The sequence below is a fragment of the Hyperolius riggenbachi genome, chromosome 2 (assembly GCF_040937935.1).
Source record: "Hyperolius riggenbachi isolate aHypRig1 chromosome 2, aHypRig1.pri, whole genome shotgun sequence".
Lineage (NCBI taxonomy): Eukaryota > Metazoa > Chordata > Amphibia > Anura > Hyperoliidae > Hyperolius > Hyperolius riggenbachi.
Window position 1 is genome coordinate 541,702,151 of NC_090647.1, and position 24,416 is coordinate 541,726,566.

General features: G+C 45.7%; 1 protein-coding gene and 1 long non-coding RNA gene across 6 annotated transcripts in view; one reads left to right on the forward strand and one right to left on the reverse strand.

The window, feature by feature from the left end:
• LOC137547308 (uncharacterized) overlaps nt 1-24,416 on the reverse strand; it is a 135,837-nt gene that overhangs the window by 63,188 nt on the left and 48,233 nt on the right. The gene's annotated exons all lie outside the window — the stretch shown is intronic.
• LOC137547307 (transient receptor potential cation channel subfamily V member 3-like) overlaps nt 1-24,416 on the forward strand; it is a 100,866-nt gene that overhangs the window by 58,283 nt on the left and 18,167 nt on the right. For all 3 annotated transcript variants that reach the window (XM_068270753.1, XM_068270754.1, XM_068270755.1), the window contains 2 exons: nt 2,032-2,187; nt 17,891-17,983. In XM_068270753.1, coding sequence (XP_068126854.1) covers nt 2,032-2,187; nt 17,891-17,983 — 249 coding nt within the window. The remainder of the gene's footprint in view (nt 1-2,031; nt 2,188-17,890; nt 17,984-24,416) is intronic.

Sequence of the window (24,416 nt, forward strand, 5' to 3'; positions counted from 1 at the left end):
ATATAGATCATTTAGATGTGACAAGTAGTGATAAAGTTATTAGCGAGTGAAAGGTAGGAGCGCTGACAGGTAAAAAACCTTGGGGGTGAAGTAGTTAAATAAAATCCAAAGTGAGGAAACTCACTTCAGGTTAGATACTTACCCATGTTAAAGAAAGGCTCTGGATATCATAGAGCAGGGCTGTCCAACTCCAGTCTTTGAGGGGCATATCCATGCCGGTGTTTAGGATGGACAAGGAATGAAGGAATGTGTTCTGCTTCATAAGCCACACCTTGCATGATTGAGTACAATCAACTAATTTGAGCTGTTCAAAAAATGTGTGAGGACTTCGGCCCTCGAGGACTGGAGTTGGACAGCACTGGCATAGAGCCTTCCCAGGTCCCACTCCATCTTCCCTCTACATAGGTATTTTTTTTGAATGTAGCAAACCCTCTAGCTCAGCCTTTCTCAACCCTTTTACCCTGGAGGAACCCTTTAAATAATTTGCAGTTCTCTAGGAACCCCTGCGTTAACCCCGATCACTGTGTCGGGCATACCGCTTCCTGTCCTCAGGAGTCCCCCAAGCAGAAGTAATGCGATCAAATGGCTTTAAAACCTTTAGCTAGCACTAGGCCAGCTAGTACAAGTGTTGGCCACCCCCCCCCCTGCTCCCCTGCAATCCCCCCTGATCCCCCCCATTAATACATTACCCTGTCTGGATCCAGCGATTGTGCAGCCTCCCTGCACAGCTCCGGTCTCTCTATGGGGAGGATCGGGTTTGCGCATGACTTCATGACGTCATGTGCGATCCTCCCCATAATGAAGACCGGAGCTGTGCGGGGAGGCTGTGCCGATCGCAGGATCCAGGCTGGGTAATGTATAAAGGGGTGATCGGGGGCGATCGGGGGTTGCTGGACAATTGTACTAGCTAGCCTAGTGCTAGCTAAAGGGTTTAAAGCCATTTGATCGCATTACTTCTGCTTGGGGACACAAACTGGCAAAACCTCCTGAGCGGCATAATGCTCAGGAGGTTAATGGAGGGAGAGGGATTTATTTTCTAGTAGGACTGGTCATTAAAAGTGGGTGAGGTTATACACTTTATTATTGTAATAGTCTGTAGTCCATGTTTCTCCTTTACAGGGCACCCATTTCATGCCCTTCATCACCATTATAGTTGCCCGGTGTTGGGGCTTATTTTCACTAAGGTGCCATGTCCGTTTCCAAATCGGAGGCAGCACCCATCCACCATAAGCTGTAAGCCATAATTATCAAAATAACAAATAAAAGCTTAACATATCTCATTTTGCATGTAATAAGTCTATTTCATATATTAGTTTTACCTTTTAAAGTGTACCGGAGACGAGGCACCCTCATGTATTTACCATATATATCAGTGGGAACATTAGAGAAAACACCTACCCTGCTCTCTGTTTCATCCTTCACTGCTCAGCCTGCTTGTTATCAGCCCTGATAAAATCCCCGACTGAGCATTCAGTCTGGCATTTGCTCAGGAATCATTATAGCTGAGTCTGTCTTCTCTGATGTCTTTACAAGCCCAAGCCTGTCCCCTTCTGGCTCTGCTTTCCTGTTCTTTATAATTGCAGCATCACAGAGAGCTGTGATGAAATGGGAGGAGCTGCTGCTGCCGAGGAAGATTGAAATATGTTTTTTTTTTATCTAGATTTGTTAGTCATAAGAGGTTTTTAGAAATGGTAATTTCATTTTACACACAGCCCACTAAATAATATGCTTTTCTGATGAACTGTGCTTTGCATGGAGTTTTAGTAAAAAAACACAAAAGTGGCACACCAGAGCGGCCAAAATACCAAGTATAGTATTTATTTTGTAAAATCTATCGGGGGAAATGTTTATTTTGTGCCAAAGCGTTCATCTCTGGTTTCCTTTAAGTTGATTTACTGAGATAAATGGACTTTTACACGATATTCTAATTTTTGGAGTTTCACCTATATTATAAAGTACTTCACCAAGCAATTGGTGCTAAAAAACAGCATCAGATTTCATTAAAAAAATATTTTTGCCTTTCCCTTTTAGAACCGGCATGAACTGTTGACTTTGGAGCCTCTCCAAACACTACTTTATTTAAAATGGAAAACCTTTGCACGGTACATGTTCTTCATGTCGTTTCTTCAGACCTTTGTGTATAATATAACATTTACGCTTCTCTACTACGAGCCGCATGGAGAGGAGGTACGTCTACACTTTATTAAAAAAAGATGTGTGTTTACAATATAACATTTCATTTATGAGCAACTCTACATTTCATACCACAAGACCATGCAGTGCTCTAGTCATGTGACCTAAACTCTTCATAACTTCCCCTTGTACCATTTAGATCAGAGGTGCCCAAACAATTTTTGGCTTGTGAGTAGTGTTGGGCGAACAGTGTTCGCCACTGTTCGGGTTCTGCAGAACATCACCCTGTTCGGGTGATGTTCGAGTTCGGCCGAACACCTGATGGTGTTCGGCCAAACCGTTCGGCCGAACACCTGATGGTGTTCGGCCAAACCGTTCGGCCACATGGCCGAACTAAGAGCGCATGGTCGAACGTTCCCCGAACGTTCGGCTAGCGCTGTGATTGGCCGAACGGGTCACGTGGTTCGGACCCGAACGCGCTCTGATTGGCCGAACGGTTCACGTGGTTCGGGCCCGAACGCGCTCTGATTGGCCGAACGGTCACGTGGTTCGGGTAAATAAATACCCGAACCACGTCATATCTCCGCCATTTGTCTGTGGGTTTAGTTTTGGGTAGGCAGGCAGGGTAGTTCTCTCTCCAGCCAGGCTAGCCAGGGTCCCCCCAGTCATTGTGTGTCGCTGCTGGGAACAGTAGTACACCGCTCGCTCAGCCACACTATATAGCATTGTGTTTACTGCCACTCTGTGTACACCGCTCAGCCAGACTATATAGCATTGTGTTTACTGCCACTCTGTGTACACGGCTCAGCCAGACTATATAGCATTGTGTTTACTGCCACTCTGTGTACACGGCTCAGCCACACTATATAGCATTGTGTTTACTGCCACTCTGTGTACACCGCTCAGCCAGACTATATAGCATTGTTTACTGCCACTCTGTGTACACGGCTCAGCCACACTATATAGCATTGTGTTTACTGCCACTCTGTGTACACCGCTCAGCCAGACTATATAGCATTGTGTTTACTGCCACTCTGTGTACACGGCTCAGCCAGACTATATAGCATTGTTTACTGCCACTCTGTGTACACGGCTCAGCCACACTATATAGCATTGTGTTTACTGCCACTCTGTGTACACCGCTCAGCCAGACTATATAGCATTGTGTTTACTGCCACTCTGTGTACACGGCTCAGCCAGACTATATAGCATTGTTTACTGCCACTCTGTGTACACGGCTCAGCCACACTATATAGCATTGTGTTTACTGCCACTCTGTGTACACCGCTCAGCCAGACTATATAGCATTGTGTTTACTGCCACTCTGTGTACACGGCTCAGCCACACTATATAGCATTGTTTACTGCCACTCTGTGTACACGGCTCAGCCACACTATATAGCATTGTGTTTACTGCCACTCTGTGTCTGCTGGGAACAGTAGTACACCGCTCGCTCAGCCACACTATATAGCATTGTGTTTACTGCCACTCTGTGTACACCGCTCAGCCACATTATATAGCATTGTGTTTACTGCCACTCTGTGTCTGCTGGGAACAGTAGTACACCGCTCGCTCAGCCACACTATATAGCATTGTGTTTACTGCCACTCTGTGTACACCGCTCAGCCACACTATATAGCATTGTGTTTACTGCCACTCTGTGTCTGCTGGGAACAGTAGTACACCGCTCGCTCAGCCACACTATATAGCATTGTGTTTACTGCCACTCTGTGTACACCGCTCAGCCACACTATATAGCATTGTGTTTACTGCCACTCTGTGTACACCGCTCAGCCACACTATATAGCATTGTGTTTACTGCCACTCTGTGTACACCGCTCAGCCAGACTATATAGCATTGTGTTTACTGCCACTCTGTGTACACGGCTCAGCCAGACTATATAGCATTGTTTACTGCCACTCTGTGTACACGGCTCAGCCACACTATATAGCATTGTGTTTACTGCCACTCTGTGTACACCGCTCAGCCAGACTATATAGCATTGTGTTTACTGCCACTCTGTGTACACGGCTCAGCCACACTATATAGCATTGTTTACTGCCACTCTGTGTACACGGCTCAGCCACACTATATAGCATTGTGTTTACTGCCACTCTGTGTCTGCTGGGAACAGTAGTACACCGCTCGCTCAGCCACACTATATAGCATTGTGTTTACTGCCACTCTGTGTACACCGCTCAGCCACATTATATAGCATTGTGTTTACTGCCACTCTGTGTCTGCTGGGAACAGTAGTACACCGCTCGCTCAGCCACACTATATAGCATTGTGTTTACTGCCACTCTGTGTACACCGCTCAGCCACACTATATAGCATTGTGTTTACTGCCACTCTGTGTCTGCTGGGAACAGTAGTACACCGCTCGCTCAGCCACACTATATAGCATTGTGTTTACTGCCACTCTGTGTACACCGCTCAGCCACACTATATAGCATTGTGTTTACTGCCACTCTGTGTACACCGCTCAGCCACACTATATAGCATTGTGTTTACTGCCACTCTGTGTCTGCTGGGAACAGTAGTACACCGCTCGCTCAGCCACACTATATAGCATTGTGTTTACTGCCACTCTGTGTCTGCTGGGAACAGTAGTACACCGCTCGCTCAGCCACACTATATAGCATTGTGTTTACTGCCACTCTGTGTCTGCTGGGAACAGTAGTACACCGCTCACCCGCCACTGTATAGCATTGTGCTCTGTGTCGCTGCTGGCAATAGTGGTACACCGCTCACCCACCACTGTATAGCATTTCTGTACTGCCACTGTACTGCTGCCAGTCAGCGTGTACTTTAAGGATAAGTGAAATGAGGAAGAAATCTGGTGAAAGAGGGAGGGGCAAGGGAAGAGGTGTTTCCCCTGACGGTTCATGTACAGGCCACAGGGGAGCACCCAAGAAAACCCACTCAATACCGCCCATGTTGTCCAGGACAACAACCCTCACAGATCCAAAAGAACAGGACCAGATAATTACTTGGATGACCTCTCAAGCGTCCAGCAGTGGGTTAAGCAGCACCAGCACATCACGCACAAGGTCCAAGTCCTCAGCCAGTTACAAGGAGCCAGTGGGCACAAAGCTGACACAACCGGCAGCGACACCACGCACACAACTGCCAGATAACCAGTCCGATGAATTACCTCAGGACACAATGGGGTATTCGCAGGAGCTATTCCCAGGCCAACAAACTTCCACCTTTGAAAGGTCAATGGAGGAACAGCCAGAAATGTTGTGCCCGGATTCACAACCATTAACTGTGGGAAATGCACCGGGCACTGAAATACAAGGCGAGTCCGAGGACTTTGAAACCCAAATTCCAGAGCAAGTTGGGCAGGAGGGGTTGCAATTGCAGGAGGTCGGCCGAGAAGCTCTGGAAGACGACGTTGGAGTGAGCTGCGCAGAGGTTGTTCTGGGGAGCTCTACTCCACGGCGGCGGCACCCCGCAATGACATATGACGAATTTGAGGAGATGGAAGAGGAGGGTATGGACAATGTGGACATAGACCCAGATTTTGTTTGTGAACGAGAACATCGCCGTCGTAGCAGCAGCACAGATGAGTCTGTTGAAGAACCCACTGCTGCACGAGTTCGCCTTGTGCCACAAGGTAGGCGGCGCGCAATTTCAGGCACCACAAGCGTGGAAGTTCAAGTGAGAGGCAAAAGAGGCGCAAACAGAAATCGCCAGCAAGGCAGGTGCTCCAAAGTCTGGGCTTTCTTTGAAGACTGCACTGAGGATGTTACCATGGCGATTTGCAAGGTGTGCAAGACCCGCCTGAGCAGGGGGAAAAGTATTAACAACCTCTCCACTAGTGTTGGGCGAACACCTGGATGTTCGGGTTCGGGCCGAACAGGCCGAACATGGGCCAGATGTTCGGCATGTTCGGCCCGAACGCCGAACTCAATGGGAGTCAATGGGACCCCCGAACATGCCCATTTTGGGGGCCCCATGGGGTCGCAGGCATAAGGGGGGAGCATGCCCCGGTCGCGGGGGGGGTCGGAAATTCCCCCCACCCCCTCCGCTAGCGCTCCCCCCTCTGCCCGCTTCCCCATACAAAAAGTTTGAAACAAGTTCAATAGTACCTGGGCTGGTGGCACTGGCTGGCAGTGGAGTGAGGAGGAGGAGGAGTCCGAGTAGCAGAGTGACGTTGAGGCCGGGCAGCGAGCGGTTCAGCGCTAGTACCCTTGTGGTACTTCCGCCCTTTCTCTGACCTCACGTCCTCTGCGTGATGACGCATACGAGGGTACGCGTGATGCGTACCCTCGTATGCAGAGGACGTGAGGTCAGAGAAAGGGCGGAAGTACCACAAGGGTACTAGCGCTGAACCGCCCGCTGCCCGGCCTCAACGTCACTCTGCTACTCGGACTCCTCCTCCTCCTCACTCCACTGCCAGCCAGTGCCACCAGCCCAGGTACTATTGAACTTGTTTCAAACTTTTTGTATGGGGAAGCGGGCAGAGGGGGGAGCGCTAGCGGAGGGGGTGGGGGGAATTTCCGACCCCCCCGCGATCGGGGCATGCTCCCCCCTTATGCCTGCGACCCCATGGGGGGCAGTATTCGGCCGAACAGGGCCCTGTTCGGCCGAACAGGGGCCCTGTTCGGCCATGCATTCAGTAGTTCGGCGAACCCCGAAGAGTTTGGCCGAACACCACCAGGTGTTCGGCCGAACTCGAACATCACCCGAACAGGGTGATGTTCTGCAGAACCCGAACAGTGGCGAACACTGTTCGCCCAACACTACTCTCCACCACCAGCATGAGCCGCCACATGCTATCCAAACATCCCACTCTGTGGGCAAACGCGGCAGGACAGGGTACCAGCAACACTGCCTCCCTTGGGGTCACCAGACTCACCACCAGACCCGCCTCAGCAGCAGCAGTAGCCCAGCCATTGCATGGTTCACAACATTCACAAACATCAGACGACGCTGACACTGTCACTTTCCGGACTAGTGCTCTTGAGGTCTCCCAGTCTTCATCAAACACAACAACCAACAGCCCTTCAGTGTGCAGCCCTACGGTTCAGTTGTCTGTCTCGGAGATGTTTGAGCGCAAGAGGAAATTGCCAGCAAATGACCCCCGGGCCGTGGCACTAACAGCCAGCATAGCCAAGCTTCTGGCCTGCGAAATGCTGCCATATCGAGTGGTGGAGACAAACAGCTTCAAGGGCATGATGTCAGTGGCCATCCCACGTTACGTGGTTCCCAGCCGCTACCACTTTGCGCGCTCTGCAGTGCCTGAGTTGCATGAGCACGTGGTCAGCAAAATAACCCGAAGCTTGAAGAATGCCGTTGCCTGCAAGGTTCACCTCACCACTGACACCTGGACGAGTGCGTTTGGCCAGGGTCGATACATCTCCCTTACCGCGCACTGGGTGAACCTTGTGGAGCCTGGCAGCGATTCCTCACCTGCTACGGTGCGGGTGTTGCCCACGCCGCAAACAGCTGCACCGCCGTCCCTCCCACTGGATAACAGCAGCACCTACCTCTCTGACTCCTTCTCCTCCAACGCATCTCAAAGCTGTACCTCATCCGGAAACGCTAACCCAGCAGCAGTAGGATCGTGGAAGCAGTGCAGCACAGCTGTTGGCATGCGTCAGCAAGCGTTGCTGAAGCTGATCTGCCTTGGGGATAAGCAGCACACAGGGGAGGAAATTTGGAGGGGAATAAAGGAACAGACGGATTTGTGGCTGGCACCGCTGGACCTGAAACCGGGCATGGTTGTGTGTGATAATGGGAGTAATCTCATTCGCGCTTTAAGGTTGGCTAAGCTGACACACATCCCTTGCCTGGCGCACGTGATGAACCTAGTAGTTCAGCGGTTCCTGAGGACATACCCAGGCGTGGCCGATCTTCTGTTGAAGGTGCGTCGAGTGGCCAAACATTGTAGAAATTCCAGTACTGCTTCGGGGGCACTCGCCAAGATGCAGGAGCGCTTCCAACTCCCCCACCATCGCTTGCTGTGTGATGCCCCTACGCGCTGGAATTCTACGCTGCACATGCTAGCCCGCTTTTGAGAGCAGAAGAGTGCAGTGGTCCAGTACATGACGGCGCAGTACCGAGGCGCATCCGGCCAGCTGCCAAGCTTCTGTGGATCCGATTGGGCCAACATGTTGGACCTCTGCCAAGTCCTCCAAAATTTTGAGCAATCCACGTTGCTTGTGAGCAGTGACAACTCTTCAGTCAGCATTACCATACCACTGCTGTGTTTACTGAAGAGGTCAATGTTGAAAATCAAGGAAACAGCTGTCATGATGCAACTGGGGGAATCTGAAGGAGAAAACGATCAGCGTGATGGTACCAACATCAGGCCATCCACCTCAGGAAACGCTGGCCCCAGCAGCTATGACGAAGAAGAGGAGGAGGAACAGCTGGAGTTGGAGCAGGAATTTCCTGCCACCACTGACGAGGGCCAGAGCGGTGCACGTTGGACTTCCACAATTCAGCGCGAATGGTCAGCAGAAGCAGACCAGGAAGAAGGTGACGACTATGATGCATCACAACAACTATCACAACTAGAGATGAGCGTAATGACGTAATTACGATTTCGCGAAATTTCGCGTAATTAGTGTAATTACGATTATGGCCGTAAGTACATAATCGTAATGAAGAAGGATTTAGCGAAATTTCGCGTAAGCGTAATTTTCGCGGAATTTTCGCATTACAGTGGGTATTACGAAATTAATGCGTATGGCCATGCTCCCAAGCGGAAAAGTTGACGCATGGATCAATGTTAGGTAGCCGCCGACTTTAAGGGTTAATAGCAAAGTCCCCTTAAATGCTAAGAGCCTCAAATTTGGAGAATATATTAAGGAGATCAGGAGGAATAAGAGGAAAATTTTTTTTGCAAAAAGACCTTATAGTTTTTGAGAAAATCGATGTTAAAGTTTCAAAGTAAAAATGTATACATTTAAAAACCCGCCGACTTTAACGGTTAATAGCAAAGCCGGCTTAAAGTTTAGGAACACCAAATTCCTAGGGTATATTAAGGGGATCAGTGGGAATAAGAGGAAAAAATTTTTTTTCAAAAAGACATTATAGTTTTTGAGAAAATCGATTTTTAAGTTTCAAGGGCAAAAATGTCTTTTAAATGCGGAAAATATCAGTTTTTTTTGCACAGGTAACAATAGTGTATTATTTTCATAGATTCCCCCAAGTGGGAAGAGTTTTACTTACTTCGTTCTGAGTGTGGGAAATATAAAAAAAAAACGACGTTGGGTCCCCCCTCCCAGACCTCTTTAACCCCTTGTCCCCCATGCAGGCTGGGATAGCCAGAATGCGGAGCCCCACGCGGCCGGTGCTCCGCACCCTGACTATACCAGCCCGCATGGTCCATGGATTGGACATGTGGGTGACAGATGTGGGCGGGGTGGACAGCGGGGGCCAGCGGGGACTTAGCGTCCTGCACGGACGCGTATGCGGCGGCTGAGCGGCGAGTGACGTCGGGTGCGGCGTAGTTACAATGTAACAAAGTTGTTACATTGTAATAACTTTGTTACATTGTAACTGATAGAACATTTCCGAGGATATTGCGTGGGATCATTTATTTAAAGGGACAGGTAAGTATTAATGGTTAATTAAGAATATTAAAGGACTTTTTTCGTGGTTATGTTTTTTGTTCAATTAAAATACTTTTTCTAAGTGTTTGTGTGTTTATTTACTTTTAACTCTTAAAGGAAATGGGTAAGGGGTACAAGTACCTCTATACTCATTTCTCCTGGGAGGGGGGGTGGGCATCTGGGGGACCCCTTTTTAAAGGGGACTCCCAGATGCCACCATGAACCTCCCCCCCAGGAAATCGCGGCCTCCACCTCCACCGCCCATCGGAGGTGGAGAAGAGCCCCTTGTCCTTGGATTGGACAAGGGCTCGGAGGGGGAGGGGAAAGCTTGGCTGCCCCTCCCCTTCCGAGACCCCCCAATCCATGGACCATGCGGGCTGGTATAGTCAGGGTGCGGAGCCCCACACGGCCGGTGCTCCGCATTCTGGCTATCCCAGCCTGCATGGGGGACAAGGGGTTGAAGAGGTCTGGGAGGGGGGACCCCACGTCGTTTTTTTTTTATATTTCCCACACTCAGAACGAAGTAAGTAAAACTCTTCCCACTTGGGGGAATCTATGAAAATAATACACTATTGTTACCTGTGCAAAAAAAACTGATATTTTCCGCATTTAAAAGACATTTTTGCCCTTGAAACTTAAAAATCGATTTTCTCAAAAACTATAAGGTCTTTTTGAAAAAAAAAAATTTCCTCTTATTCCCACTGATCCCCTTAATATACCCTAGGAATTTGGTGTTCCTAAACTTTAAGCCGGCTTTGCTATTAACCGTTAAAGTCGGCGGGTTTTTAAATGTATACATTTTTACTTTGAAACTTTAACATCGATTTTCTCAAAAACTATAAGGTCTTTTTGCAAAAAAAAATTTTCCTCTTATTCCTCCTGATCTCCTTAATATATTCTCCAAATTTGAGGCTCTTAGCATTTAAGGGGGCTTTGCTATTAACCCTTAAAGTCGGCGGCTTTTTTATATTATACGGAGCGGTATGGTTTAACGCGAAATTACGGTAGCGTTTAATGCGAAATTACGGCATGAACGAAACGCGAAATTACGCGTTGAAAATTACGCTTACGGTATTTTCAATTACGATTTTAATGGCAATTACGCTACCGTAATTTAAATTACGAAAATTTCGGCTCAACTCTAATCACAACGCTCACAAGAGGATGATGAGGATTCTGGCAGGACTCTGGCACACATGGCTCAATTCATGCTAGACTGCATTGAACGCGACCCACGCATTGTGCGCATTCTGGACAACACCAATTACTGGGTTTATACACTTCTGGATCCACGGTACAAACACAATGTTCCAAAACTGCTTGAAGAAAGAGTCAGACAGGTCAAAATGGAAGAATAACAGCAGGCCCTTGTGGAGACTTTAGAGAGGAGATTGACATCCTCCCCCTCCTCTAGCCAGTTGTACGCCGACAGACTGACTTCTGCAAACCCAGGACGACCAGGAGGGCAGCAAACAACACAAGCTGCAGCTAGTGCCCAAAAGGGAATGGTATCGGCAGTGTCCTTGGAGTGGGAAAATTTTCTGACACCCATGCAGCAGCCCACTGAACAGCAAGCGTGCAGATCCACCTCCAACACCGATCGCCTGGAGAAGATGGTCAAGGACTACATGTCAGATGGCGTAGCTGTGTCGAACAATCCATCTGCACCTTTCAACTATTGGGTATCGAAGCTAGACACCTGGCACGAACTGGCAATGTACGCAATAGAGGTGCTGGCTTGCCCGGCAGCCAGCGTTATGTCGGAACGCTGTTTCAGTGCTGCCGGAGGCATCGTCACAGATCGGCGTATCCGCCTCTCCACAGAAAATGCAGACCGTCTGACTCAAATTAAAATGAATCAATCCTGGATTGGAAACGACTACGCAACACTCCAGGACCCCAACCAAGTAACATGACCAATGAACATCTGGGATGGTTTAGCGTTTCCGGTCCCTGTTTATTGAACCTCTCATCTGTATTACATTTATGACTGCATGGCGGCAAAAAGCATTGCTGCTATATCCGCACGCTTTTTGTCCTCATGCAAGGCCTGTGTTGTTGTGTCTCAAAAAGCATGGCCTTCTCCTCCTGCGCCTCCTCCTGTTCCATCACGTGTGCTGCTGCTGCTGGGTTAGCGTTGCCGGTCCCTGTTTATGGAACCTCTTATCTTTATTACATTTATGACTGCATGGCGGTAAAAAGCATGCTATCCGCACGCTTCTTGTCCTCATGCAAGGCCTGTGTTGTTGTGTCTCAAAAAGCATGGCCTTCTCCTCCTGCGCCTGCTCCTGTTCCATCACGTGTGCTGCTGCTGCTGGGTTAGCGTTGCCGGTCCCTGTTTATGGAACCTCTTATCTTTATTACATTTATGACTGCATGGCGGTAAAAAGCATGTTACCTGTGCAAAGAAACATGACATTTTCCACATTTAAAAGACAGTTTTTCCTTTGAAACTTTACAATCAATTTTCTCAAAAACTATAAGCTCTTTTTCAAATATTTTTTTTCCTCTTGTACCCACTCCCAAGGTGCACATACCCTGCTAATTTGGGGTATGTAGCATGTAAGGAAGCTTTACATAGCACGAAAGTTCGGGTCCCCATTGACTTCCATTATGTTCGGAGTTCGGCGCGAACACCCGAACATCGCGGCGATGTTCGGCGAACGTTCGCGAACCCGAACATCTAGGTGTTCGCCCAACACTACTTGTGAGCTACTTTAAAAAAAATAGCAGGTCAAAATGATCTACCGATGTACAATTTCAGGAGCACACGTGTATATGTTACGGCCAGAACCCGAAGTTTGGCCACTTCTAGTTCTGGCCAGCCACTTCGGGTTCTGGCCGGCCAATGTGCGAAGTGGCCGCTGCGCTGCGGCCAATGTGAGGAATGGAATGATTCATGTAACATGAATGCATCTTCTGGCCGCAGCGCAGCGGCCAAATGTATCGCAACCTAGTTAATTTAATGACATTAAGCCGGCGGCAATGAAACAGATGAAGCCGCCGGCTTTTGCTCCGCCTCTCTCTCCTCCCCCCGCCTCTCTCTCCTTCCCTTACTATTGGCAGCCGGTGGGGACACGCGTATCCCCTCCAGAGTTGTTCGTCGCTGCAGGCTTCCCTGCTGTTCTTGCAGAGCGGGTGCTGGCAGAAGCAATGTTTGCAGCCTCCCCGCTCTGCTTTCCCTAGCGCGACGAACGACTCACGCGTGCCCCCCCTCGGCTGCCCATAAAAAAAGGAGAGAGAGAGAGGCGGAGGGGGGGGGGGGGAGAGAGAGGCGGAGCAAAAGCCGGCGGCTTCATCTGTTTCATTGCCGCCGGCTTAATGTCATTAAATTAACAAGGTTGCGATACATTTGGCCGCTGCGCTGCGGCCAGAAGATGCATTCATTTTACATGAATCATTCCATTCCTCACATTGGCCACAGCGCAGCGGCCACTTCGCACATTGGCCGGCCAGAACCCAAAGTGGCCGGCCAGAACTAGAAGTGGCCAAACTTCGGGTTCTGGCCGTAACATATATACAGAATGGAAAATGTAGTGGAGTCGGGATCTACCGTGAAGTCCTTCGCGATCTACTGGTAGATCACGCTCGACCTAATGGGCACCCTTGATTTAGGTTCATCATTCAGTCGGGAAATTGGAGCATTTATATTAGATTTTTAGCATAAAGACGCACTTTTTCTCCCCCAAAAATGTGGAGAAAAAGTCACTTTCTTATATTCCAAAGACAAGGAGTCCCCGACTTACAAACCCCCACCAATACAAACCGCTGACCCACCGTGATGTCGAGAACTCCCTGCCTTGTCCCCATGTGTCCTCCTCTCTGCCCTCCTGTGTCCCCTCTGCTGCCCGTGTATAGGTATGAGCAGTGGCAGGGCGTCTCACCTCATTCATCGGCTCCAGTGGTGATCCCAGACCTCTTCTCTCCCGTAGTGCTCCCCTAGTGCAGGCTTCTGCTGATGACATGATCAGCAGAAGCCAGCACTAGGGGAGCCGATAAATGAGGTGAGATGCGCTGCCACTGCAAATACCTATACACCGGCAGCAGAGGGGGCACAGGAGGGCAGAGAGGGGGACAAACATGGCCGAAAGGGTAACAAAGACACAGGAGGGCAGACATAAACAAGACACAAAAGGGGCAGAAGAAGAAGCAGGAGGGCAGACAAGCACACAGGAGGGCCAACTAGGTCACGGAGGAGGACACAAGTGGCACAGAGAACACATGAGGACAGAAGAAGACACATAGGGGACACAGGTGGACACATGGAGACACAGGAGTACACGGGGACACAGGAGGTACAAGCGGGACAAAATAATTAGAGGGAGAACATCTACAAGATGCTCCTGAATTAGTATATATTTTTTTCTTCCTTATTTTTTTCCCTCTAAACCTAGGTGCAACTTATAGTCCGTATCCTCTTAAATTCTGAAAAATACAGTACCGATTGTGCTGTCACAACAGCCTCTCTTTGTTATTTAAAATAGTTTATATTTTTGTTATAGTATATTCCAGTTCCCCTGCTAGATTTAGCTAGTTAGGATATCCCAACTGTCGCTCCCTACTCAGCAGCCATGTTCTAGAATCTAGATCATTCTGATATTATTATTTATTACTAGCTGATTGCCCGGCATTGTATGTATTTGGCTGGTGTTGGCTCCGCCTACTTTTCTAACCCTAACACACAATTACTCACTGACCAAGTTTGTGAGCTTTGCGGTCTTTGGTATCAATAATCTGCATTGAAATGAAACGAATCTGATTGGGTGTGTCTGGCTCCACCCCCTTTTCTGAATTTGAACCCCAGTCACCCAATAACCAACTGTACCAGGTCTGAGGTACTGAGGCCTGTGCCATTAACAGTTCAAGAATGGTAGCAATTAAATATTCCCCTTGAAAAGCAACAGGTGAAGTTTTATTCACTTTTGTAGGCTCCACCCACTTTTCTGAATATTAATCCCAGTCACCCAGTGACCAACTGTGCAAAGTTTAAAAACCCTGCCATTTTCCCAGTGAAATTTGTATTTGTCTCCACCCACTGATGACCCGGCGTTGCCCGGGTATGTATTTGACTGGTGTTGGCTCCGCCCACTTTCTAACCCTAACACACAAACACTCAATGACCAAGTTTGTGAGCTTTGGGGTCCTTGGCATCAATAATTTGTATATTTCCATAGAAATTAAACAAATCAGATAGGCTGTTTGTGGCTCCACCCCTCTCCAGCATTTGAACCCCAGTCACCCAATGACCAACTGTAGCAGGTTTGAGGCATCTGCTATTAACAGTGTAAAAATGGCAGCAATTTAAATATTCCACTTGAAAATCAACAGGTGAATTTTCATTGGCTATTATAGGCTCCACCCACTTTCCTGAATATTAATCTTAGTCACTCAGTGACCATCTGGGCAAAGATTGGGAACCCTGAAATAAACAGTGTAAGAAGGGCTGCAGTTTACACTTTCCCAGTGAAATTTGTTTTTGGCTCCGCCCACTTTTTGTAACCTGGACACAAAGTCAATACTCAATGCCCAAGTTTGTGAGTTTTGGGGTCCTTGGCATCAATAATTTGTATTTTCCCATGAAATTAAATAAATCTGATTCACTGTTTGTGGCTCTGTCCTCTTTTCTGAATTTGAACCTCAGTGACCCAATGACCAACTGTACCAGGTTTGAGGCTTGTGCCATTAACAGTGCAAGAATGGCAGCAATTTTAATATTCTCCTTGAAAAGTGACATGTGATTTTTGATTGGCATTTTTAGGCTGCACCCACTTTTCTGAACATTAATCCCAGTCACCCAGTAACCAGCTATGCTAAGTTTGAGAACCCTGCCATTAACAGTGAAGAAGGGCTGCAGTTTACAATTTCCCAGAAAAATAGTTTACAATTTCCCAGAAAAATCTGTTTTTAACGCCACCCACTTTTTGTAACCTTGACACACAGTCACTACTCAATGACCAAGTTTGTGAGCTTTTGGGTTCCTGGCATCAAAATTGTGCTAATATAAGCAGTTTATCCAGCAAAGAAATCTGGCTGTTTTTGGCTCCGCCCCTTTACTGAATTTGAACCCCAAACACTTAACGACTGACTGTAGCAGGTTTGAGGCCTCTGCTATTAACAGTGTGAGAATGGCTGCAGTTTCAATATTCCCCTTGAAAATCAATAGGTGAATTTTGATTGGCTCTTGTAGGCTCCACCTACTTTTTGGAATATTAATTCTAGTCACCCAGTGACCAACTGTGTAAAGTTTGAGAACCCTGCCATTAACAGTGTAAGAAAAGCTGCAGTTTACATTTCCCCATGCAAAAAGTTAGTTGTTTTTGGCTCCGCCCACTATTTCTAATCTTGACATACAGTCACTTAATGACCAAGTTTATGAGCTTTGGGGTCTTTGGCATCAATAAGTTGCATTTTACCATTGAAATTAAATAAATCTGATTGGCTGTTTTTGGCCCGCTCCCTTCAGAATTTAAACCCCAGTCTCCCAGTGACTGACTGTAGCAGATGTTAGGTCTCTGCCATTAAGAGTGCATGAATGGCAGCAATGTAAATATTCCCCTTGAAAATCAAAAGGTGAATTTTGATTGGCTGCTGTAGGCTCCACCCACTTTTCTGAATATTAGTCCCAGTCACCTAGTGGCCAACTGTGTCATGTTTGAGAACCCTGCCAATAACAGAATGGCTGAAATCAATCTAACAAATCTGATTGGCTGTTTGTGGCTCCACCCCTTTAGTGAATTTGGACCCCAGTCACCCAATGACTGACTGTATCAGGTTTGAGGCCTCTGCCACTAACAGTGTAAGAATGGTAGCAATGTGAATATTCCCCTTGAAAATCAATAGGTACGCTTTGATTGGCTGTTGTAGGCTCCACCCATATTTCTGAATATTCATCCCAGTCACCCATTGGCCAATTGTGTAAAGTTTGGGAACCCTGCAATGTAAAAAATGAAGTTGTTGGCTCCGCCCACTTTTTCTAACTTTGCCATACAGTCACTCAATTATCAAGTTTATCAACTTTGGGGTTCTTGGTATCAATACTTTGTATATTCCCATTGAAAAATAAACAAATATGGCTGTTTGTGGCTCCGCCCCCTTCCTGAATTTGGTCCCTAGTCACCCAGTGACCAACTGTACCAGGTTTGAGGCATCTGCTTTTACCAGTATAAGAGAATGGTAGCAGATGAAATATTCCCTTTGAAAATCAAAAGGTGAATTTTTATTGGCTGTTGTAGGCTCCACCCACCTTCCAAAATCTTAATCTGTCACCCAATGACCAACTGTGCAAAGTTTGAGAACCCTGCCATTAACGGTGTAAGAATGGCTGCAGTTTATATTTTCCTAATAAAAGTTGTTTTGGCTCCGCCCACTTTTTGTAACCTTGACAGACAGTCACTCAATGACCAAGTTTGTGAGCTGTCAGGTTCCTGGCATCAAAAATGTGTGAATGGAAGCAGTTTATCCACCAAGGAAATCTGATTGGCTGTATGTGGCCCCACCCCTTTAGTGAATTTTGACCCCAGTCACCCAATGACCGACTGTAGCAAGTTTGAAGCCTCTGCCATTAAAAGTATAAGAATAGCAGCAGTTTAAATATTCCCCCTGAAAATCAATAGGTGAATTTTGATTGGTTGTTGTAGGCTCCACCCATTTTCTTGAATCTTAATCACATTCACCCAGTGACCAAGTGTGGCAAGTTTGAGAACCCTGTGATTAACAGTCTAAGAATGGCTGCAAATTACATTTTCCCATTTAAAATGAACGGCTGAAATTTGATTGGCTGTTTTATGCTCCGCCCACTTTTCCTGGATTTGTAACCTCGGTCACCAAGTGACCAACTGTGCCAAGTGTGGGGACTCTGGCTTGATTACTGTGAGAATGGCAGCCTTTTACATTTTTTCCATTGACTTGAATGGGTAGAATCTGATTTGCTGTTTGTAGCTCCGCCCACATGTGCAGGGGGGCCGCGAGACCCCCAGAACATATCATCCCAGGTAGTAAGGGATCTGTGTACCAAGTTTCGTTCAAATCGGTTAAGCCGTTTTCGTGTGATCGCGGCACATACATACACACACACACACACACACACACACACACACACACATACATACATCCGATTTTATATACTGTATATAGATAAGATATACTGACAAATGTATAAAGCGTTATTTGTGTTTCCTCACTTTAGGTTATGAAAGCACGCTCCCAAACAGATGGAGTTCTTGAGATTATTGGGCAAATCTATACTTTTGTTTGGGCCTTATACCTAATTATTCTAGAGGTACAGTATCTAGCTCCTAGTAGCTAGTATAGGTCAGTGTTGCTGTATAAGCTCTCTCTCTAACTCTCTATCTATCTATCTATCTATCTATCTATCTATCTATCTATCTATCTATCTATATCTATATATATGTGTATATATATATATATATATATATATATATATATATATATATATATATATATATATATATATATATATATATATACATATATATATATATATAATTTTTTTCCCTTTGTCTATGAAATGCCCAGTCTAAAATTATAAAGGTAGGTTTATTATAACTGTCAGAGACAAAACAGCAACAAAAGAACCCTCAAAAACCCAGTTCCCAAAAGTCAAAGCTTGATGTGAATTGTACAAAGTGAAATAATTGCGCAAAAGGTGGATCAGCGCATCACCAGGCTGCCTCCGAATGGCCTCCAATCACAGGTACGCTGAGCCCCCCCCAGAAACTGCAAACGCACCTTGAACCCAAACAGAAGCTCTGCATATACACTAAAAGCAAGGCTGTTAAGTGGGAGCAGCTGACCGAAAATGAATTAAATTAGTACATGGCAAGGAAATGAACAGCGCTACTTAAAAACAGATAAGTGCCTACCTGCAAGAGAGTGCAAGCCCCACTTGTGGGATAAAATACACACCTAGCATACACATGACCTGTCTACCACTGGAGGATGTTGGTTTCCTGTAACAGCTTGCATTCAACTTGTTAAGTACTCGTCCCTCCCACTGCGGAGAAGTCATCATCAATGGGTGGGGACCTAACACTAACTAAATCCTAACCTATGCATATGCATAGCCTGGGTGCGCCACCAAGTAAAATGTAATATGTAAAATTGCGCAAAAGGTGGATCAGCGCACCACCAGGCTGGCCTCCAATCACAGGTGCGCAGAGCGCCCCCCCCCCCAGAAACTGCAAAAGCACTTTGAACCTTGATGTGAATTGTACAAAGTGAAATAAGTATTTGATCCACTACTAAAAGATGACTTAGTGATTTGTGGCAAAACTGTTGTTGGCAATCACAGAGGTTAAAGTAGACGTATCTTGTAGTTGGCCACCAGGTTTACACACATCTCAGGAGGAATTTTGGCCCACTTCTCTTTGCGGATCCTCTCCAAGTCAGTAAGGTTTTGAGGCTGATGTTTGACAGCTTCACACATTTTTAATGCCCTAACTGAGGGAAGGAGGTGCTCACCCAAGATGTGATGCTACATGGCCCTGTCCGTTGTCCTTTCCCCTTTATCAGAAAAACATTTCTAAAGCATAAGGCGTACCCCTCCATGCTTGATGGTGGGGATGGTGTTATTTGGTGTTCATTTGAGTTAATGCCAACGTGTTCGATTTTGGTCTGTTCACAGCACTTTTACTGAGTTCTTGTATGGATCATTCTGCATTGGCAAACTACAGACAGGCCTCCACGTGGGCTCTCTTAAACAGGGGGACCTTGCAGGCTCTGCAAGATTTGAGTTCTTTATAGCATAGTATGTTACCAATTGTTTTCTTGGTGACTATGGCACCAGCTGCCCTGAGATCATTGACAAGTTCCCCCCGTGTAGTTCTGAGCTGCTTCATCACTATTCTCATGATCATTGCAACTTCATAACTAGAGATGAGTCAAAGTATTCGCCAGGCGAATACTTTGCAGCGAACCAGCGGTATTCGAAATTCGCGTTAAACACATTTTTTACCAAAAAAAATTTTCACATTTGCATTTTTCCTGTCGACTTTAATGACCACCGATTTTAGCAGTTAATAGCAAAGCCTCCTTGCATGCTAGAAACACCACATTTTCAGGGTATGTGGAGTGGCTACAAGAAGGGAAAAAAAGAGGAATTTGTTTTCTCTTTTTCAAAAAGACCTTATAGTTTTTGAGAATATCGATTTTAAAGTTTCATAGGAAAAAAGAATACATTTAAATGCCAGATAATGTAGCAAACCTAACGGTAGTGTAAATGTACATATATCAAAATAAAGAGCAATGAATTCAATGACAGGGTTTCCAGGGGGTGCGTACTGACCCCCGGAAACCCCTCCGAAGTCGTTACGCTTTGGCCAGGGATCGCTATACAGCCACACACAATATGGCTGCATAATGATCCCTGGCAACTTTACCAATTTTTTAAAGTCTTTTTTTTTTAATATTCAGAGTTTTTTTTTAATGTTCAAATGGACATTTGAAAAAAAAAAAACGATGTCGGATTCGAAATTCGCAAACCCAAAATTTTATATTCGGCCCATCACTATTCATGACAGGAGATCTTGCATGGAGCCTCAGATTGAGGTAGATTGACAGTTCTTTTGTGTTTCCTCCATTTGCGAATTATCACACTTAAGGTGACCACTAACGATCCAATTTGCAGTGAAAAATCATTCGAGCGATCAGAAAATTTTGATCGGAAGAAAAATCATTCACTACACTATCAACGATCCAATCTTTGCTTCCTATCTATCACAACCAACAAGAAAATTCAAATTTTGATTTGATGAAAATCTAATCGGGCAACTATTTTTATAATAGTTTGCAATTGATTGTGCCCGTTGACGGAGATTATTTACAACCAATCCGATCAGAATTTCTGATCAATCGAACAATTTTTCACTACAAATTGGATAGTTAGTGGCCACCTGAACTGTTCTCTGCCTTCTTACGAAGCTGCTTGGCAACAGTCGTGTAGCCCTGTCCAGCCTTGTGCAGGTCTAATATTATGTCTCTGACCCCCTTGGACAGCTCTTTGGTCTTGGCCATGGCAGCTAGTTTGAGTCTGATTGATTTCTTCTGTGGACAGGTGTCTGGCTGTTACACAGGTCCTGTAACAAGTTGGGATTAGGATCAAATCCTTAGGGCCATTTCCACTATGTCCGAATCCAGGCCCATTCTGCAGAATTTCTTTGCAGGCGAGGGAAACATGGCCTATCACTGGTATGGGCTTGCCATCCAGATCGCACTGCAGCGCAGATCTAGATGGCATGCTTCAGATTTCTGCAGCACACACCCAAATCCCTATTGCGTGCAAAATCTGCAAAAACACGTTATTTTTACCGCAAAAAAAAAATTTAGTTTCAAAAACTCTTTTATTTGGTAGCAAAGTATTGATGCATATGCTGTCCAAAAGGCCAATTTGGCCTAGCAGCTTAAATACAATGGAATAAATATGCAGCAAAAAAACATAACATAATACTTGTAGAGCACAGCAGAGATTGAGAAAATAAGTCAATTGCATAGCAGCACAAAGTAGTTTAGTGCTACCTTAATTAACAAATAATACATTTAAAACTTGAATATCAACAAACGCAACCTAGTAGTTGCCCGTGCTGCACCAGAAAAAGTAAAAGGAAATAGCCTATACCCACATACAAAAACATATCAGAAGTTCTCAAGAGTGTCACAAACGCCCACAGCAGAGACTGCCTGCGTTTAGGCAGCGGCATAACAACAAACCCTGCAAGGGATTCAGCTGCAGGGGGGCCCAGAAGCTGCAGGGGGCCCTGTGGGGAGAGTAGTATCTTTTCCCTGTCCTGAGAGACTGACAACTAAGGGCACGGAGAGAAAAAAACTAATGACTGCGTCTGCTCAGCCACCGATAAGGAATCATACAAAGTTTCATAGATGGCCCCTATTCAGTGTTTAGCAGGCTCTTCTGTACAATGCCCAGCCCCCAACTTCTCTACCCCTCCCCAAGTGCTGTGTCCTGTAGTGATGCTGGAGAAGTCTGCAGAGCCAGTTCAGCTCCATAAGAGATGGTCAGAGTGAGTGTAATAAGCTGAGGCTGGGAGCACACTCGTCTGTCGGTTTTCTGTATGCGTTTTCTGCACAAAATGTGTGTCTGTATGGCCTCGATTCATAAAGCATTACCGCATGCGTTATCGCCACAAGCAGTAAATTACCGCATGGTATGTTGTAGATAGTGGATTTATCAAATTTAACGCATGTTTTACGGGAAACAGTAAATTCGGGCGCCTGAGGCTAGTGGACAAATCGGGCGCCGCCATTCACTTCTATAATAAATATCGTTTAATGGGCGCCCGGTAGGAAAAAAGGGCGCCGGAGAAAACTAACGTTTTAAAAGCGGCACCCGGAGACTTAATGTTTTATTACTGTTTCTCATGATTACACATTATTTAATGATTTATACATGTTTAAATATTATTTTTAAACGAAAACCAGTACAATATTTTTCCCAAACATTATTTTTAAACGAAAAACATTACTTTTTTTTTTTTTTTTTACATTATTTTTAAACGAAAACAATTACAGGGGGGTCTTAGGTTTAGGCACCAACAGGGGGGTCTTAGGTTTAGGCACCAACAGGGGGGTCTTAGGTTTAGGCACTAACAGGGGGGTCTTAGGTTTAGGCACCAACAGGGGGTCTTAGGTTTAGGCACCAACAGGGGGGTCTTAGGTTTAGGCACCAACAGGGGGGTCTTAGGTTTAGGCACTAACAGGGGGGTCTTAGGTTTAGGCACCAACAGGGGGGTCTTAGGTTTAGGCACTAACAGGGGGGTCTAGGGGTTAGGGGTAGGTACAGGGAGGGTTACTTAGGCACCAACAGGGGGGGTCTTAGGTTTAGGCATCAACAGGGGGGTCTAGGGGTTAGGGGTAGGTACAGGGAGGGTTACTTAGTAATTTTTTTTTTAAACGTTATTATGCGTTTCATTATTTAAACGAAAGATTAACGTTTTTACAATTGCCGATTTAATACACATTATTTAATGATTTATAACGTTTAAAAACATTACTTTTAAACGAAATACATTTTTAAACGTAATCCATGTTTATCGTTAAAAACCCGGCGCCCTTTTTTCCCATCGCCCCTTTTTAACGTACGCTGTTTTACGCATGTTTTACCGCATGTGGTAATATTGCGTTAATGAAAACGTTGTTTGTGTCGGTAAACTGAATTAAGTGTATTCATGAAAAAAAGAAAAGGGGGAGTAAGGAAGTGATAAATAACATGTTGTTATCGCCAGCAAAGACCTGGCAAGCTTGCTCTACACAGTAGCATTTTAGGTGGCAAACGGAGCCCTTTGAACTTAATGTTATGGAATTTTTAAGGATACAGAGGAGGAAGGGTGGTTGTAATATCACCCAGGCTTTTAGAAATCATACAGAGTTAGATAATTTATAAGAATAATTTATATATATATATATATATATATATATATATATATATATATATATATATATATATATATATTATAATCATTTATAATAAATAAGTAACGTGTATCTAAAACTGCCCACTTCTACCCAGCATGCACCTTGTCATTAGGAAGTCAGACGCAAACGACCGCACTCAGCAAATTATACCGACAGCTTTCCACACCACACCGCACACTTACCATACACTTACCGGCTGCTATCGCAATCACATCGCACTCAGAATTTTTTTTTTATGAATTCACTGCAAAAACCCTCATTTACCGCTAGCGGTAATTTCCCACGCTTCTCTGAACTACCGCACTAACTTTTATGAATTGAGGCCTATGTGTGAAAACATGCACGTTTTACCACAGAAACGAATGTAATTGATAGAGAAAATGCCTGCAGTGCTTTACTGCTGTCTGTTTTTATCTACATGGGGAAAACGCATTCAAGTGTGTACTAGCCAACTGAATAACATTGGTTCATTGGAAAAGGGGGGGGGGGGGGGGGGCTCGGCACCCAAAGTTTGCAGGGTAGCCCAGCGATTTCTAGTTACACCCCTGCGTCTAGGGCTGCCACGCTTTATCAAAATGGTTCCTGTTTGTTAAATATCAAAAAAAAAAATGATATCTATCTATCTATCTATCTATATATTTTTGTATATACATAGCAGGTGGTTGGAGAACAGGTCTGGATGTAAGTTCATGTTTAGGTAGGTTTTTTTTGGTGGATAGGGTTGATTTGTACCTGGTGTGTGGAGGCGGTGGAGATATCTTCCATGGGATGGCTTTTCCTGGTTCAGCCACACCCAGGATGGGTTGATTTGGAGGACTAGAAACGCCTCTGTCTTCTGCCCCACCCTTGTGACATCATCTCCCACCACTCTCCAGTGACCAGGAAGTGGCCAACTATAGATCAACAGCTTTAATCATAATGTTAGATTAAATGAGCTTAAAAAACAACTTAAATGGCAAAATTGAAGGAGGAAGTGGTGGTCTTACCTCCCTCAAGCAGACACGACAACGACTGTGATTCAGACAGTCAAACACATTTATTAGGAACTCCAAAAAGAAATGCAACACGTTTCGCAGGTTCAACCCCGCTTCATCAGGCAATATAGAGAGGAGTATCAAACAATCTGCACATGGATTCAAATTAAGCGCCTCTCCCAGAGAGTTGCATTTCTTTTTGGAGTTCCTAATAAATGTGTTTGACTGTCTGAATCACAGTCGTTGTCGTGTCTGCTTGAGGGAGGTAAGACCACCACTTCCTCCTTCAATTTT